Source organism: Mastomys coucha, unplaced genomic scaffold (assembly GCF_008632895.1).
Source record: "Mastomys coucha isolate ucsf_1 unplaced genomic scaffold, UCSF_Mcou_1 pScaffold5, whole genome shotgun sequence".
Classification (NCBI taxonomy): Eukaryota; Metazoa; Chordata; class Mammalia; order Rodentia; family Muridae; genus Mastomys; species Mastomys coucha.
In genome coordinates, this window is record NW_022196911.1 from 17,237,777 (window position 1) to 17,254,810 (window position 17,034).

The following is a 17,034-nucleotide window of genomic DNA, read 5'->3' on the forward strand; positions in this document are numbered from 1 at the left end:
GCCATCATAACACTCATTGATAGAAACATCTATCCTAGCACCTTTTGGATGATATACATAATTGAAGAGAAATCTGCTGTGGCGTAGTTTTAGATGCTTGAGTAAGCTATACAGCTTACGGCAGCTGAGAGTGCACCAAGGACAGTGCAGATCATCTCTGGCTTCTGTCTGTTGTCTTGTATTATTGTTATAAAGGAACTGATAAAACATTCTTAACTTCTGGCGATTTTCATTTGAAGTATCCTTTTTTCTTCTTGTTTGCAGCTCTGTATTCAGTGTCTCCTTAACAGCAATAGTTTGTGCAGGTTTAACAGAACCAGGCTTATTTTCCTGATGAAGGCTCTCCGAATTTCTAGTGGCAAGGGGCTTGGCAACAGGAGCTGTAGACTTATCATTGGTTTCTCCCGTCCATCGAAGTGTAAATTGCAATGTAGGTCCCTGAGAAAATGTTTCAAATGGGGGCAGTCTCTTCCCATCAAGAATAGTCTCCCACGTTGCAGGTGAGCCTTTATTAAGCAAATCTGTAAGAGACTAATTTTACGAAAGGTCCCTTCTATTAGTATGCTTTTCCTGTTATTATTATATATATTTATATAATAATCACTAAGTAATAGCACATCTCTTTGGAGCAGATCTCTGCAATTCCACAAAGTTGTACTGTCTTTTAGTGGTGCTATATAGATAAATAGATGACTTAAGACTTTATGCTGATCCTATAAGAATTCCTAAAATTATATCAGTGATTATTAAGCTCTTTTATAACGGGACTGATATTAGGTCCTTTTCTGATAGTCAAAACTGCAATGACAACTCTCCCAGTCTCCCAAGTGTCAGCAGTTAATTGCTCTTATATGGTAACCAGATTTTCTCCTACTCAGAGCACATTCCAAGAGGTTGTGAAACAATTAACCAAAGGTCATAAAAACGGGATTAATGATTTATTACAGGTGCTAGGACAGAAGAGAAAATATTGATTGGGTTTATCTGTACAAAACGTCTCTTAAATTTTAGTTATGGTCTTAACCTTTGGTGAACCTGTGGAGCTTAGACAGGTGATGGATGTTTAGCTAGATAATTACTCCTAATGGATATGCATGTAAACATTCTCTGTTGTAAACTTGTATATCAATTTATGATTTGATTTTCTGTGTGAACTTTTGATGAACTTTTTAATATGTGATCATGTGTTCTGAAAGATGTTTAAGGGCTGAGGAGAAACAAACGAGTCAGAAATGGGAGTAGAGGTGAGAGGAACAGAGGTGAGAAGAACTGACTGAAAGAGGAACTGAGCTGAAAGGAAGTTTATAGACAGAACGCTTTTTAGATTAGGAGGAGAATGCAGAGTGGACTAATGTAGAAACTATAGGTAACATAACATAGTAAGAGGTCAATGTGCAGAATGCCGAGGGAAAGAGGAATAAAGATGCTTGCAGAAAGTAGAAGGAGCAGGCAGGCTTCTCCTTACCATGGGACAGAACAAGTCCCATTGGAAGGACAAGGCAGGCTTAGTTTTATTAAACAAACAAACTTTTTTTTTTTTACAGTCATGGGTTTAATTTATTTAGCATTAAAAGGATAAAAGCCTTTTCTTTCTCTATGTAATAAATATAGGAGCTCTATTTTTCATCCAGAATATGTGAGTTCTTTCTGTATTGGTTCTTGGGCTTTGCTCCATATGCATATGTAAGTGTGGATGTGTGTGTGTAAGTACGTAATTGTAAGAATGCATGCAAGCTGGGCCCAGCTGGGTATGAGTGGATATGTATAAATGAAAAAATAAGCATGAATCTGTATATGAATATGTGAGACCATGCATATTTGCTCATGTAAAGGTTTTTCCTTCTGTGAGTGTTATTCTCTTCTACAGGTACAATGGAAGTTTATTGCTCCAAACTCCCCCCCACCCAGCCCAACAAGCAAGAGGCATCTGAACAATAGGGAAAAGGCCCTAGCAATTAGTCCTCTCCTGCTGTTTTAGGATGAGGAGCTAAATGCCAGAAACTGCAGTTTCTGGCTTCAGAGGATCCCAGAAGGCAGGTCAGCTACAGTAGCATAGTAACTTAGACTTAGGTAAGTAAAATTTTTATTATACAGCAACCCTAAATTTCTCCTAAGACAAAGTCTTCCCCCTCTGCTGCCTCAAGAAGAACCTACAAGAAAGAAGAAACACTCCCTGCAGAGGACAACCACAGCAGTAATCCTATGATCCTGGGTGTGCTAGAGAACCAGGATGTTCAGCTTCCTCTGGATGTTGTGGGATTATGTGCAGAGCTAGTGCCCAAGGTCCGCTCAGGGCACTTGCTCAGACCAGAAGGACTTAATGTATTACATAATGAATGTATCAATACTCTGTAACATTACAGATATGTTTTTTATTTGAATATTAATTCAAACAGGTTTTCTTATAGGGAAGCAAGAATAAATTTTTAGAATTAAATGAGCAGTTACCTCTGCAATTCCACTAATCCACTACTGAAAAAAAAAACCACAAGAAAATAACATGAGTGTTTTTTCTGTTATATATATACGTATTGAGGAGTACAAAACTTCTGATTTCTAAGATCAAGGCAATGCCTAGGATTAGGCTTGTCATGAACTCCTGTGTGATGTTCATCCTGTACCCAAACAGAATTAGAACTGTATCTGTCAAAATAATGCTTTCCCTGTCTTCACTTTTGTGCTTTTCTTTGTTTATTGTGTGTCTTAGTCAGGGTTTCTATTCCTGCACAAACATCATGACCATGAAGCAAGTTGGGAAGGAAAGGGTTTATTTGGCTTACTTCCACATTGCTGTTGATCACCAGAGGAAGTCAGGACTGGAACTCAAGCAGGTCAGGAAGCAGGAGCTGATGCAGAGGCCATGGAGAGATGTTCTTTACTGGCTTGCTTCTCCTGGCTTGCTCAGCCTGCTCTCTTATAGAACCCAAGACTTCCAGCCCAGGGATGGCACCACCCACAAGGGGCCCTACCCCCTTGATCACTAATTGAGAAAATGCCCCACAGCTGGATCTCATGGAGGCACTTCCCCAACTGAAGCTCCCTTCTCTGTGATAACTCCAGCCTGTGTCAAGTTGACACACAAAACCAGCCAGTACGTTGTGGTTTCTCTTCTTCCATGAATTTTCAGTTAAGAAATATTGAATTTATTTAATTGAAACTAGATTCTTCTCTCATACAGTATACCAAGACCACAGTTTCCCCTCCCTCCACTCCTTTCACTTACTCCCACCTTCTCCTATCCTACTCTTCCCTAGATCCCTTCTCCTTCTTCTGTTCTCTCAAAACAAGGTAGAAAAGCCATGATGAAAGCTCTCCTTTTGAGACTAGACATGGTGAACAAATGGGAAGAAAGAGTGCCAAACTGAAGCAAAAGAATCAGAGATACACCTGCTCCCACTGTGAACAGTTATTCAAATGACCATGCTAGTAGCCATAACATAGAGGAATAAGACCTAGCTAACACCCATGCCAGCCCCTTTTTTGCCTAATAAGTCTATGTGAGGATTCCTGGAAGTCCAGACAGTATAAGTATAACCCTGGACAACAGGGTTCCCTCTGATGTCCAGCTCCTCAAGTTAATCCAGATACTGGTTGGCCACCCAAAAATGTTTGTCACAACCTTGGCTCAGCACATATGCAGGCTGGAGAGATTACCGCTGGAGGGTATGTAGGTTGTGCTACATCCAGGATTTTCTTCTTGTGACCAAGGAGTACCCTCTCTCCAGGGAGACACTAGAACATAGGGCTGAAAGCTCCAAGCCTCCACACACTTGATTTTCAGTTTTATTTGGCTGTGTCAAAGTGTTCTTCAACAATGAGTCCCATAGGTCAGTTTTCAGTGAGCAATTTTTCCCCTAAAATCAGCATGAGATCTTTAGAGGCCTCCTTTTCCAACACCTCAAGGAAATGTAAACCTTTCATCAGGATGCAGACTTCCTGGCTATACAGATGGCCAGCTCAGACTCTCCTTTAGTAGGAGTGGTCGGTAGGATCGCCTCATTGTTTCCTGGACATTTTTAGTACACTAGGTTCTTATACTAACCCAGAAATTCTCCCAAATTACAGCTCTTTATCACTCCTGTACTTCAGTTGCTGTTTTAACGTTACTCTAAACTGTTTATATTATTTGAAGCTGCTTTGTTTCTCCACTTTCTTCTCGGAGCCCATTTGTTATTAGTATATAGGAGGCATACAAGTGGGCTACTGATTTATTTAATTATTTAAATTTATTTATTTATTTATTTATTTATTTATTTTTGCTTTTTCAAGACAGGGTTTCTCTGTGTAGCCCTGGCTGTCCTGGAACTCACTCTGTAGGGCAGGCTATACTCAAATTCAGAAATCTACCTGCCTCTGCCTCACAAGTGCTGGGATTAAACGTGTGTACCACCACTGCCCAGCTTATTCATTTACTTTTTAGTTAACCTTATATTCAGCCATTTTCCTAAAATTATTTATTCCATATATAAAGTTGGTATTTGAATTCTTAGGGTCACTAGTGTATATAATCGTATGGTCTTCCAATTATGATACTTTGACTTCTTTATAAATTATTGTTTCAGATTGTGTTTTTCTGCATTTCTTTAAGGGATTTATGTGTTTCCTGTTTACGGGCTTCTACCTATTTCCTGTATTCTCCTGTATTTCTTTAGAGGAGATATTTATTTCATCTTTAAGTTCCTCTATCATTTTCATGAGTTGGGATTTTAGATCAAAATTTTGCTTTTCAGATGGGTTAGGGTTTCCAGACCTTACTGTGGTGGGAGAACTGGATTCTGATGTTGGCAAGTGCCATTGGTTTCTGTCATTTATGTTCTTGTGCTTGCCTCTCACAATCTGGTTATCTTTGCTGTTAACTGACCTTGCTGTCTCTATCTGGAGCTTGTCCCTCCTGATACTCTGGTTATGTTGGACCTCCTTGTTTCAGGCTGTCTTGGATGTAGGAGGTGTGTCTGGAGCACCTGATCTGTGAGCCTCCCTGTGTCAGACATCCTGGGAGTCAAGCTGACTCTGGGTTTGGACGGATTTATGGTGCTAATGTTGTTCCAGAGCATTGTTTCCGACTGGAAGGATGTGTCTCTGTCAGGATGGGAGGTACCGTGTATTGTGGGCACCAGGGTGGAGATCTCAGTTAGGCCATGTATTGGGGCAAGTGTGAGGGATTCACCTTTGAACCTGGTAGTGTCAGAATTCTTGGGAGTCATGCTGCAAGTATGTGTGTGTGGAGTGGGGGAGCGTGGGTGTGGGCTGGAGCACACAATCTTATGTCACTTTCTATTAAGGGTTTTCTGTTCTTATGAAAATGATTTTGTTTTTGCTGTCTGAGTATGAGTGTGCGCACAGGTGTGTAAGTTCATGCCCTTTCAAGAATTCCATATATATAAAAGTAAAAAGTGAAAAGTAAAAGTGCCAGAATATTTGAGAATGCTCTCTACTTTTGCTGCTGACCTACATTTAATACCTAGCATTCATATAACATCACATCTGTCTTTAGAATATGGCATCCAACTCTTTCATCTGGCTTCTTGTGACACTGAGATTTGGTAGTTACCTGTGAAAACTAACGATCAAATAAAAGGTGGATTCCATGTCCATGAAGCAAGGAATGCTGTTTTAGATAGCCCATAAGAGCTAAAAACTCCACACAGTTTATATCCAATATAAAACCTTCAGTCAAACATGCTAAGCCAATACCCAAGTATTTGGAGATCTCAGTGTTCTCCTGAGTATCAAGAACACAGGGCATTTAAAAGCCTTATCCTCGCATCTAATTAACAGCTTCTTGGGGATGAAGCTTACAATTTTATAATAGCAAGTAGTTATGAAAACCTGACTTTAGAATGTTATAATTAAGTTTGGTGTTTATCCATTGAATTTGCCATCAAGTATATCAAATTCTAGTTAAATCCGAAATTACCTCAACAACTGCAGAAACCATTTAATGGACTTGCCATTTCAAAGACCTTTATGAATTAGTCCATATGCTCTCATCAGCATTCAATTGTGTGTAATGATACGTAAAGGAAACCTTTTATGTCTGGCTTTAAATGAAATACAGAATAAATCCTTTGTGTTTGGATTTGAGTGAAATGTGTTGGTGAAGCATTTGCTTGATGAGTGAGTTTGGCATACTACATACAGGCTGAGCAATTATTCTGAGACTGTTTGCACTTTGAAGGAATGTTCTCTCACTGGAAATACACACTTGGTGAAAGGTGGAGGAACCTGCACAGAATTTGTTCCTAAGATGCCCTTGGGCAATCCCGAAGTTCTTACTTTTTACTTTGGCTTGTGATCTGTGTGGATTGTGTGGTCTCACAGGCAGCAAGGGCAATATAACTTTAGCAGTTTGAACTTTCCAAGCTCCAACTAACCATGTATAATATTTGAAAAAAAAAAAAAAAAAAGGACATGGGTGAGCTAGCTGGGTGTCAGTATTTCCGAGTAGGATGAACTTCTCTGCACCTTTGGCAAAATGAAGGCTTAGCAATTTGTTCTCCACTGCTAGCACCCATAATCAACAATTGTGAATGAAGGCAGACCTATAGCTATGGAGATAATGTGATTTAGACAATGATGCTAGTCATGTGGACTACAATAAGCCTTTCTTTTTTCTGGTTCATTTTCCCAATGTCTTAGAAACTTATGTGATTTGCTTCTATATTACTTTATAGAATGGTATAAAAATACCATTCTTACTAACACAGACCTGTGTACACTTGTCTGAAATTGTTCGTTTAAATCATCTTTCCTTGCTTCCAGTGTTCTCTGTTATGTTTTGAGGGTTACATAGCCCTTGGAAAATACTGCACATATATAATGACAAAAATTTGATCTGATACCAAAAAATAACAAAGAAAATCTACCTGTCCTCCTCCTACAAAACTGGTGTACTCTTGTAAAATTTATGTTTGCCACCATTGTTACAGAGCAAATGAGGCATGTATTATAAACTCATCTCAAAGATTATGTTATTTGAGCTAGTGTTTTTTTTTCAGTTCAAATAGTAAACTAACATTTGTTCTACTATGAGAAGTGCTCTGTGTGCCTTCCATACAACTGACTTATTTGTGAAAGCATCAAGATCTATTCTATGATGTAAGATCGGAAATAATATTATTGAAATAATGATTGAAAAAGTATTTTATAATAACTAAATATGCATTAAATTAATATTTGGCATCCTTATATTAGCTATGATACAGTGACTAGAATATGTGATGCAGCCATTGAGAATGATATTGTACAAATAATTTCAGGTTGCATTCTAGTTGAAATTAATTCCTAGAGAAAGCAGATAATTTCTCTCAATTACATTGGATTTGACAGAGAATTAACATTACAATGATTACATAGAAACAGGTTGAAAGAGTTTAATGTTATCAGTCATCTTGCATTCTTCTATAGATATTTTGCTTTATATCATTAAGAATAATTAATTTTTATTTATTTCAACAACTTGAATTTCCTATACCACTAACCACATTAAATTCATATTTACATGGATAAAACATATTGCAAGATAGGCAGCAAAACACTACAAAACCACTTTCCACGTTGCCTAGTGTGAGGTTTTGACAACTTTTTTGTTGTTGTTTTGTTTTTTGTTTGTTTGTTTGTTTTTCGAGACAGGGTTTCTCTGTATAGCCCTGGCTGTCCTCGAACTCACTCTGTAGAATAGGCTGGCCTCGAACTCGGAAATTCGCCTGCCTCTGCCTCCCAAGTGCTGGGATTAAAGGCGTGTGCTACCACCGCCCGGCCAGGTTTTGACAACTTTTAAGACTCTCTCAATCAAAGCTATTAATCTATCTACCTTCCTAAGCTTAAACAAACAAACAAATAAACAAATAGATGGGTGGGGTAACTTTCTAACAAGTCGGCTCACAGTACACTGCTTTTGTTCCTTCAGATTTGTGAAGACCCTCATGTAATTCATATTGAATCATTAAGCTTTGCATAGCTGAGAAATTATATTTTCAAGCTCATGTATTGAGTGTTCTTTCCTTAAATGCTGTCATGAATGACCCAGTGTTTACCATTTTGCTGAGACATAGAAACACCCTTAACTCCTAGACTCCAGCTGTTTTAATGATCATGGAGTCATTAACCTTAACAAGGAGGACATTCCTCACAGGAACATGAAATATGTACATTATTATTGCCTACAGCAGCCCTCAACACTCTAGGAACCTTACACCAAGGCCTTGTGCCAAGTGCCGAATCTATGTCACTCAGTCCCAGCAGGGCCAAGCCAGGCTTAATACTCCATCACAGAAGTTAATTCCAGATGTTTGCCACTTCCCAATCTCCTTTGGTTGCAGATTTTCATACATTCTCTTGGCCATCTGGCTATCTGGCATCTCTCTCCCCAAATCTGATCCTGAACCCTCCTAATGTCCTCCTGTTGTCTACTCTCCCACCTAGTTCCTATCATCCACCTGCCAATCATGACTATTTTATTCTGCATTTTAAGGGAAATTTAAGTGTCCTCACTTGTGCATTATGTCTTCTCTACCTCTTTTGTGTCTGTGGAGACTGTATTTTATGTCTAATATCGTAAAATACAGATGCATTGTAATACAACTGGGTTACCACACTCAGGATGATAATTTCAAGATCCATCCATTTGCCTACAAAATTAATGTTGTTTGTTTTTCATAGCTGATTAGTATTCTGTTGCTTAAGTGTACCACATTTACTTCATCCACACTTTTATTTGAAGAACATCTAGGTTGTTCCAGTTTCTGGCTATTACGAATAAAGCTTTTATAACATAGTTGAGCTAATGACTTTGTGGAATATTGGAGCATCCTTTGGGTGTATGATCAGGGGTTGGGCATATACCTGGCTCTTGGTGTAGAACTATTCCAAGTTTTCTGAAACAAAAAATGCCCAGTAGATTTCCAAATAGCTTGTATAAGTTTGCACTCCCACCAACAATGCAGGATTGCTCCCCTTCTTCCACATCCTTGCCAGCTTGCGGTATACCTTAAGTTTTTGATCTTAGTCATTGTGATGGGTGTAAGAGTTATTTTCATTTACATTTTCCTGATGACTAAGAACTTTGAACAGTTTTTTAGTTTCTTCTCAGCTATTCGAGATTCCTCTGTTGTTTATTCTCTGTTTAGCACTGTATCACATTTTTTAATTGTATCCTCTGGGCTATTGGTGTCTGTCTTCTCTTTTTTAATATATAGATTTTTGTATACTAAACCTCTGTAAGGTGTAAAGTTGGTGAAAATCTTTCCTAATCTATAGGCTGCCTTTTTGTCCTACTGACAGTGTCCTTTGCCTTTCAGAAGTTTTGCAATTTCCTGAGGTTCTATTTTTTAATTATTGATATTAGAGCCTGAGCCATTGGTGGTCTGCTCAGGATATTGTCTCCTGCTCAAATAGTTCAAGCCCTTTTTGTCCAACTTTCTCTTCTGTGAGATTCATTTTATCCAGTTTTATGTTGAGGTCCTTGATCCACTTGGAATTGAATTCTGTGCAGGGTGATATATATGAATCTGTTTTCATTTTTCTACATACAGATATCCAGTTAGACCAGTACCATTTGATGGATATGGTCTCTTTTTTCCATTGTTTGCTTTTCTTTATCAAAAATCAAGTGTACATAGACGTGTGGGTTTATTCCTGGGGTTTGAGTCAATTCCATTGGTCCACATTTATGTTTTTGTACCAATATACAGTTTTCATCACTATTGCTTTGTAGTGTAGCTTGAGTTGAGAGATGGTGATTCCTATTGAAGTTCTTTTATTGTTTAGGATTGCTTTAAGTATCCTTGAGTATTTTTCCCTATTAAGTTGAGAATTGCACTTTCAAGACATAACAGATTATGTTGGAATGTTGATGGGATTACAATGAACTTGTAGATTTCTTTTGCTAACATGGTCATTTTTACTATGTTACTCCTACCTATCCAATGCTTGCCTGTGAGTATCTGCATCTGTCTCATTCAGGTACTGGTAGCCTCTCAGAGAACACCCATGCTAAGCTCCTGTCTGCAGGCATAACATAGCATCAGTAATAATGTTAGAAGTGGGGACCACCCAGGGGATGGATTCCAATTTGGGCTAGTCAGTGTTCATCCACTTGTCCATGCTCAGCTCCATTTTTGTCCCCGCATTATTTTTTAGAAAGGAACAACTTTGAATTGAAAATGTTGGGTGTTCAACGGGAAGTGGTGGCGCACGCCTTTAACCCCAGGATTTTGGAGGCATAGGCAGGTGAATTTCTGAGTTCAAGGCTAGCCTGGTCTACAGAGTGAGTTCCAAGACAGCCAGGGCTACACAGAGAAACCCTGTCTCAAAAAAACAAAAAAGAAAGAAAATGTTAGATGTAAGGTCCTCCACTGGGCCCTTGTCTATGTACTGGAGGTGGTCTCTTCAGGTTCCATATTCACTCTATTGCACATTTGGCTAAGGTTACCCACATTGGTTCCTCAGAGCCTTAGAGTTTCTACTGCAAGGAAGTTCTTGTCACTCATTGGTATGCCAAATGTCAGTGCCTTTATAGTAACGAAGCTAGTTCCTAAATAATTGAACCTGGGCTATTACATGTACTTATCAAGCTTTAAGGGAACAAGAACTAAGAGGTTTTCTTCTATTTTCATCTTTCAATGTAATCTGACCAATTCCCAGACAAAAATCCAGTGATACTTGCATTTTTGCAATGAACTGTGTCTCTAAGCTAGAGGTGTTTTCTCCTGATGTTTCCTGGACTGTCTCCAGAATGAACCCCCACTCCCATTATTCTTCTCCATGTTAGGGTTGGAGGAGGTCCTTCATTATTCTAAAACCTGCTCAGTCATTGGGTTCTAAGCTCTTATTGGAAAAAGAGAGAGAGAGAGAGAGAGAGAGAGAGAGAGAGAGAGAAAGAGAGAGAGAGAGAGAGAGAGAGAGAAAGAGAGAGAGAGAAAATAGGTACCAATGCTTATATAATATTGAGGCAGGAAATACTTAAAGTAATGATTGCAATAAGATGTGGTGGCACAGATAGAAGTGCTTGAAGAATATAATTATAATCTTTGCACAGTGTACATTAACATTATTACAAAAGTTTTGCTAGTGTAAGGTTTTTTGTGTGTTGTTCTTATTTTTGTTGTGGATTTTTTTGTTTGTTTTAAAAGGCAATGCTTCTCTGTGTAGCTTTGGCTGTCTTCAAAGAAGGGGTGGATAAAATGTAGGCCTCAGACTTAGAGATCAACCTGAATCTGACACTTTGGGTACTTGTATTAAATATAAGGCAACATGCCTGTCGTTTTTGTTTGTTTGTTCTTAACATTATTGACGTATGGCCCTGGAATGTAGGTCTTTGTATATGTCAGGCATGTGCTGCTGTGCTAAGCTTCATCCACATATTGATGTTTTTAAATTTGTTGGAGAGTATCATTCTGTTTTCCACTTTGGCATGTATTGATGACATTATTACTTCCTAAACCTTCTTAGTCATTGAACTGTAGTTGTGTGACATTCTTCCTGCCTGTTGTATTGGCTTTGAATTTAGGCTGAAAAAAATGTGAATATTTTGCATAAATATGTATGTCAAGTGTGTCTGGTCCTTTCAGAAGTCAGATGATGGCCTCAGAACTCATGAAATTATAGTAATGGTTACTTATGAGCCCTTATGTAAGTACTGGCCATTGGGCACACTTCTTTGCCAGAAGGAACAGCAACTGCTCTTCACTGGTGAGCCAGCTCCCCAGCTTTATGTCATTTTTTTATTATCAATATTTACATTGCTGATATTCTCATCTGTCCAGGTAAACATCTTTTTCCTTTTCATAAAATATTATTTAATGTTACAGTTAAATGTAATTTAATTAAATGTTTCAGTTTCTGGAAGATGAATATACAACTGAGGTGAATGTGTAGCTCATTTTAAGAACTTATATAATATTCTGATTTGTTTCTTTATTGTGGTTTGACTCTGAATTTTTGCAGTGAATACTGAGTGATAGTATACAACTCTGACTGTCCTAGAACTTATTGCCTAGACTAAGCTAGCACCAAAACAATGAGATATTTGTGCTTCTGTGTCCTCAGTGCTGAGATTAAATGCATTCACCAATCTAACCATCTTGCTCATTGCTTTTGTAGTTAGTAATTATTAACACAATATCTCTGTGTCCTTCCTACTACTTATCTTTTTGCTTGTCTATTCATTGGCTTTTCTCTTCCAACGATTTATCCAACTCAAAGGGTGAAGAAATGACAGATGAAAACCTCATTATTCAATTTCCTTCAAAAATGACTCAGTGATCATGATTATATTATAATTTCTATGTCAGGAAGCAAGTAGGCAAAGTACCAAAATTTTTTGAATATATGGCAATGAAATCTACATGTCTAATATTTCTTTATCATTCTACTTTTCTATGTATATGTGGGATGTTTTAGAACACAGTGACATATGATGATGTAGTGGTGAACTTTACTCAGGAAGAATGGACTTTGCTAGATCCTTTCCAGAAGAGTCTCTACAAAGATGTGATGCTGGAGACCTATAGGAACCTCATTGCAATAGGTAAGATTATGAATGTGGTTTCTCTTTTTAAAATAGGAGGAAACTGTATTTTTGTTGTGGTGGTTGTTTGTTTGTGTGTTTGTTTGCTTTTGTGGTTGTTATTGATACACTTCTATAATTTCATTTGAGAAGGAGGAAGAATGATTTGAATAAATTAGGCCAGTTTCTAAGGATCACTGAAGATAGTTTTTAAATTTTGCCTAAATTCCAGTAATATAACATGTATTTTCTGGTACTCTCTTCTAGGCTATAACTGGGAAGATCACAATGTTGAAGTATATTGTGAAAATTCTGGAAGACATAGAAGGTAATTTTCTTGTGCACACTGATCCTGATATGCCTTTGAGGAAATCTTTATTGATTCTTTAAGTTTTAGTTAAAATCAAGAGTGTGAAGAATCACAGCTTTATGAATACTGATTACTAAATTCTCACAAAAAGCAAAACTCAGTGTCAGGTATTCGATTTGAGTTTGCAAAGCTTTCCTTTAACACAGAAACCATGGAAATAATGCTCTAATAGATATTACCATTTCAAGCACAGCTCCATTTTAAGGTACACTGTAGAACTGCCAGTCTGTTTAGTCTCATAGCACTAAGATTGTGCAAAAAGTGTACACATTAAATATGGAATCAGTTTATATCCAAAACTGTCTGATATGGAAAGAATCCATAGTATACTGATGTTACTCATACACTTGTGGCAAGGTTGCTAAGATTATTGAGAGTGGAAGGTCATGGAAGTTTAAAGGGTTGTTGAAGCAAAACTTTAATCCAAATGTTACATGTCTATGAGGAACAAAAAGTAAAACTGAGTGAATACAAAGTAGATATATTTCCTTATTCTCCTATCCATAAGTGTATTACATGGGACAGATATACCTATCTATCCATCTATCTATCTGTCTAATCTATCTATCATCTATAATGACACAATACTCTGCCTAAGGCATATTGACATAAAACCTATGGCTCTCTGAGAGGACAACTAGAAGATTTGTAGCTTTCCCCACTTAGAATAAATTTGTTGAAAATTATGAAGGTTTACAATTACTTGATTTCACAACTTCATTGTGAATACATTAAAAAAACCCTCAGACTGCAGAAAATCCCTATGAGTATTAGTAACGTAGAAATTTTCTGTTTGTCCTGTTTAACCTCAAAAATGTTGTATGGCTCACATTATAGGAAAATTTATGAATGCAATCATTGTGGTAAAGCTGTGAATGCTTGCACATTTTATCAAATATGTGAAAATCCTCATATAGGAAAAGGATATTATAATTTTGAGCCATGTAATAAATGCTCTTACCATCACAGGTATTTTTGAAGATATAAATAATAACCAAAATGAATCAAACCACAATGGACATAAACAAAGTGAGAGAACCTTATTATATCTGATTCCTCTTTACAGTTAGAAAAAATTGTTAAACTAATCCATACAGATAAATGATTCATTAGTATAATGAGTGGGGTAAACCTTATACATGTGCCAATTACATACACAGACTTAAATGAAGTACTACTGTGGAGAAACCCTCTGAATATATCCAATGTGTTAAAGCTTATTTATATCACAGGCATCTTCAAAGGGATGAATCAATTAATACTGGAGAGAAAACCTATGAATGTATTCAATGTGATGGAGCTATTGCAAGGAATAATCACCATCAGTTTCGTAAAAGCATGCATACTGGATCCTTTATTTCTTATACTGGTCTTCAAAAACATAGAAGAACACACACTGGAGAAAAAGTCTATGACGGTAATCAATATGGTAAAGCCTTTGAATGCCACAGTAATCCTCAAAAGCATAAAAGGACGCATACTGGAGAGAAACCCTATGAATGTAACCACTGTGGCAAAGCCTTTGCACGTTACTGCGATCTTCAACTCCATAACAGAACACATACTGGAGAAAAACCCTATGAATGTGACCAATGTGGCAAACCCTTTGCAAGTCACAGTGATCTTCAACGTCATAAAAGAACACATACTGGAGAGAAACCCTATGAATGTAATCAGTGTGGCAAAGCCTTTGCACAACACAACACTCTTCAAGGTCATAAAAGAACACATACTGGAGAGAAACCCTATGAATGTAACCAATGTGGCAAAGCCTTTGCACACCACAACAGTCTTCAAAGTCATAAAAGAACACATACTGGAGAGAAACCCTATGAATGTAACCACTGTAGCAAAGCCTTTGCACAAGCTAATAATCTTCAACGACATAAAAGAACACATACAGGAGAGAAACCCTATGAATGTAACCAATGTGGCAAAGCCTTTGCACAGCATACCACCCTTCAAAATCATAAAAGAACACATATTGGAGAGAAACCCTATGAATGTGACCAATGTGGCAAAGCCTTTGCACATCACAATAGTCTTCAAAGCCATAAAAGAACACATACTGAAGAGAAACCCTATGAGTGTAACCAATGTGGTAAAGCCTTTGCACAACATAGCTACAAACACATAAAAGAACACAATACTGGATAGAAACCCTATGAGTGTAACCAATGTGGGTAAAGCCTTTTCACAATATAGTCATCTTCAAAATAATAAAAGAATACATACTAAAGATACACCCTGATAATGCAGCAAATGTTGTAAATGCTTTGCATGTTTTAGTGGTCTTAAAAAGAATTTTAAAAGCACATTCTTGAGAGAACCCTATAAATGTAATCAATTTAATAAAGCCCTTTCTTAGCAGTCACCATCTAAGGCATGAAACATAGTTGTGAGATTATAGGGGGTAGGTGTATCTGATTCTTTTTCCTGTTCTTGAAATGCTTTTCTTCCTACTTAATTGTTTTGCTAGCTTTGATATGAGGGTTTGTGTATATTTTTATTAAAATATGGTATACCTTGTTCATTTGCTATCCCCAAGTGGCCTGCTCTTTTTTCAGGGGAAATGGTAGAATATCTGCATGTGATCTTAGGTTGGGAAGGATATAGAAAAGTGGAGGAAGGTGTACCGTGGTCCAGATATAAAGTGGGAGATGAGAATAAAGTAAAAAAATACAAAGAATGTAACTGCACACATTTACACACACACATTTTAAACAAAGTATGATTCAAATATATATTAAGTTGTAACCAACTAAGATAACCCATGTATAGAATTTTCACTGTATGTCTCCCGGTCCTCAAAGTTCATCAGCTCAGTGAGAACAGGACAGCAAACTTGGGGTTCACAAGCCAAGTGCATATGGACAATGAATGATCAATCCAGGACCAGCTGCAGGGAGTCACATCGACTTTACTTATGGTAATTCAAGGCTTATATTATTTGGAGGACTAGGGATAGGTTCACCGACTCTTGGGGCATTGAAGAGGAACCTAGGGCAGGGGAGAGAGAGACCGAAAGAAACAAGAGACAAGAAGACAGGAAGAATGAGAGCAAGACAGTTGTCTGATCAAGCTCCAAAAACTGTACTTCATGATGGCAATATAAACACAAGCACAAGAAAGATTCAAGGGAGTGGGGTAAGAGCCCAGGGCAAGGGAGGCCAGGTGGCAATATTCAGTTCCTGGAACCAATGGTCAGTGTCCTCCACACCCACAAATATTCTTACTGTTAGGCTACACATGTTCTCTCAGAGTAGTATGTGTAAGCCAGTAATTTTCCACAAGGCCATGGCTCCCAGCATCTTCTTCCTTTTTATTATTTTTAATTGAGGCCTTAAGGAACCGAGGTGATCTTATAGTTGCCTCATCCTTGGATGAGTGGGTGTTAACCAGTGGGGGAGGGGGGAATCAACCTGATTCCTCCTGTGGGTTGGATTACCACAATGTCTCACAATCATGGCTCTTGGTATCTTTGGGGGAGGGGAGGCAGAACCATAGAAAATCCTTAGGATAAGGTTAAAAAACAGGTATCCACCTCCTTGCAAACCAGGTTTGTCTCATGGGGAATTCAGAGATGGTCTGCATGGATAGATCAGTGATAATACTGTTTTGTCTTAAAAACAATTCCCCAGAGGCAAGGAGAGGCCAGGCCACAAAAACTTTTCTAGGCAGGGTTTGCAAAACAAAAGAAATGCCACACAACCTCCCTAAGGCTGCTCTGTGCTTTGTTTTAACTCACATGTAAATATTTCTTAATCTGAGTATACCTCCTGAGTCTTTGCCCAAAGATTACACCTCCTGCAGTGAATACAAATTCCAGGGGAGAAATTCTACTGTGTGTCTATGCCTCTAATTTTCAGATAATCCTTTTTAAAAATGATTGCTTGTATGTGCTGTAGTCCTCTGCAAGGCAGCAAGCATAGCTAGACAATGACTGTATGAGGGTCCAATTTCTACACAAAGACGAATATATCTAGATAAGTCTGTCTTTGCTTTGTATGGCCGCAGAGAGCTGCATTAGCGTTCTCATACGAAAATTGTGTAACAATTGTGTCACAAAAGGAACCCCTTCTTGAGGGTTTCTGAAAATTCTACTAGCTATTTTAAGTAGTACAAACTCTTTGAACCAGTTTATCAGGAGCCTGTT

General features: G+C 37.9%; 1 protein-coding gene across 2 annotated transcripts in view; it reads left to right on the forward strand.

The window, feature by feature from the left end:
* Positions 1–15,425, forward strand: part of LOC116077823 (zinc finger protein 431-like) — a 22,862-nt gene extending 7,437 nt beyond the window's left edge. Inside the window, exons 2-5 of one of the 2 annotated variants that reach the window (XM_031352635.1) lie at positions 1,868–2,070; positions 12,403–12,529; positions 12,776–12,836; positions 14,111–15,425. In XM_031352635.1, coding sequence (XP_031208495.1) covers positions 12,496–12,529; positions 12,776–12,836; positions 14,111–15,035 — 1,020 coding nt within the window. In that variant the 5' untranslated portion in view covers positions 1,868–2,070; positions 12,403–12,495 and the 3' untranslated portion in view covers positions 15,036–15,425. The remainder of the gene's footprint in view (positions 1–1,867; positions 2,071–12,402; positions 12,530–12,775; positions 12,837–14,110) is intronic. The other variant, XM_031352634.1, reaches the window with a different exon arrangement.
* The last annotated feature ends 1,609 nt before the right edge of the window (positions 15,426–17,034 follow it).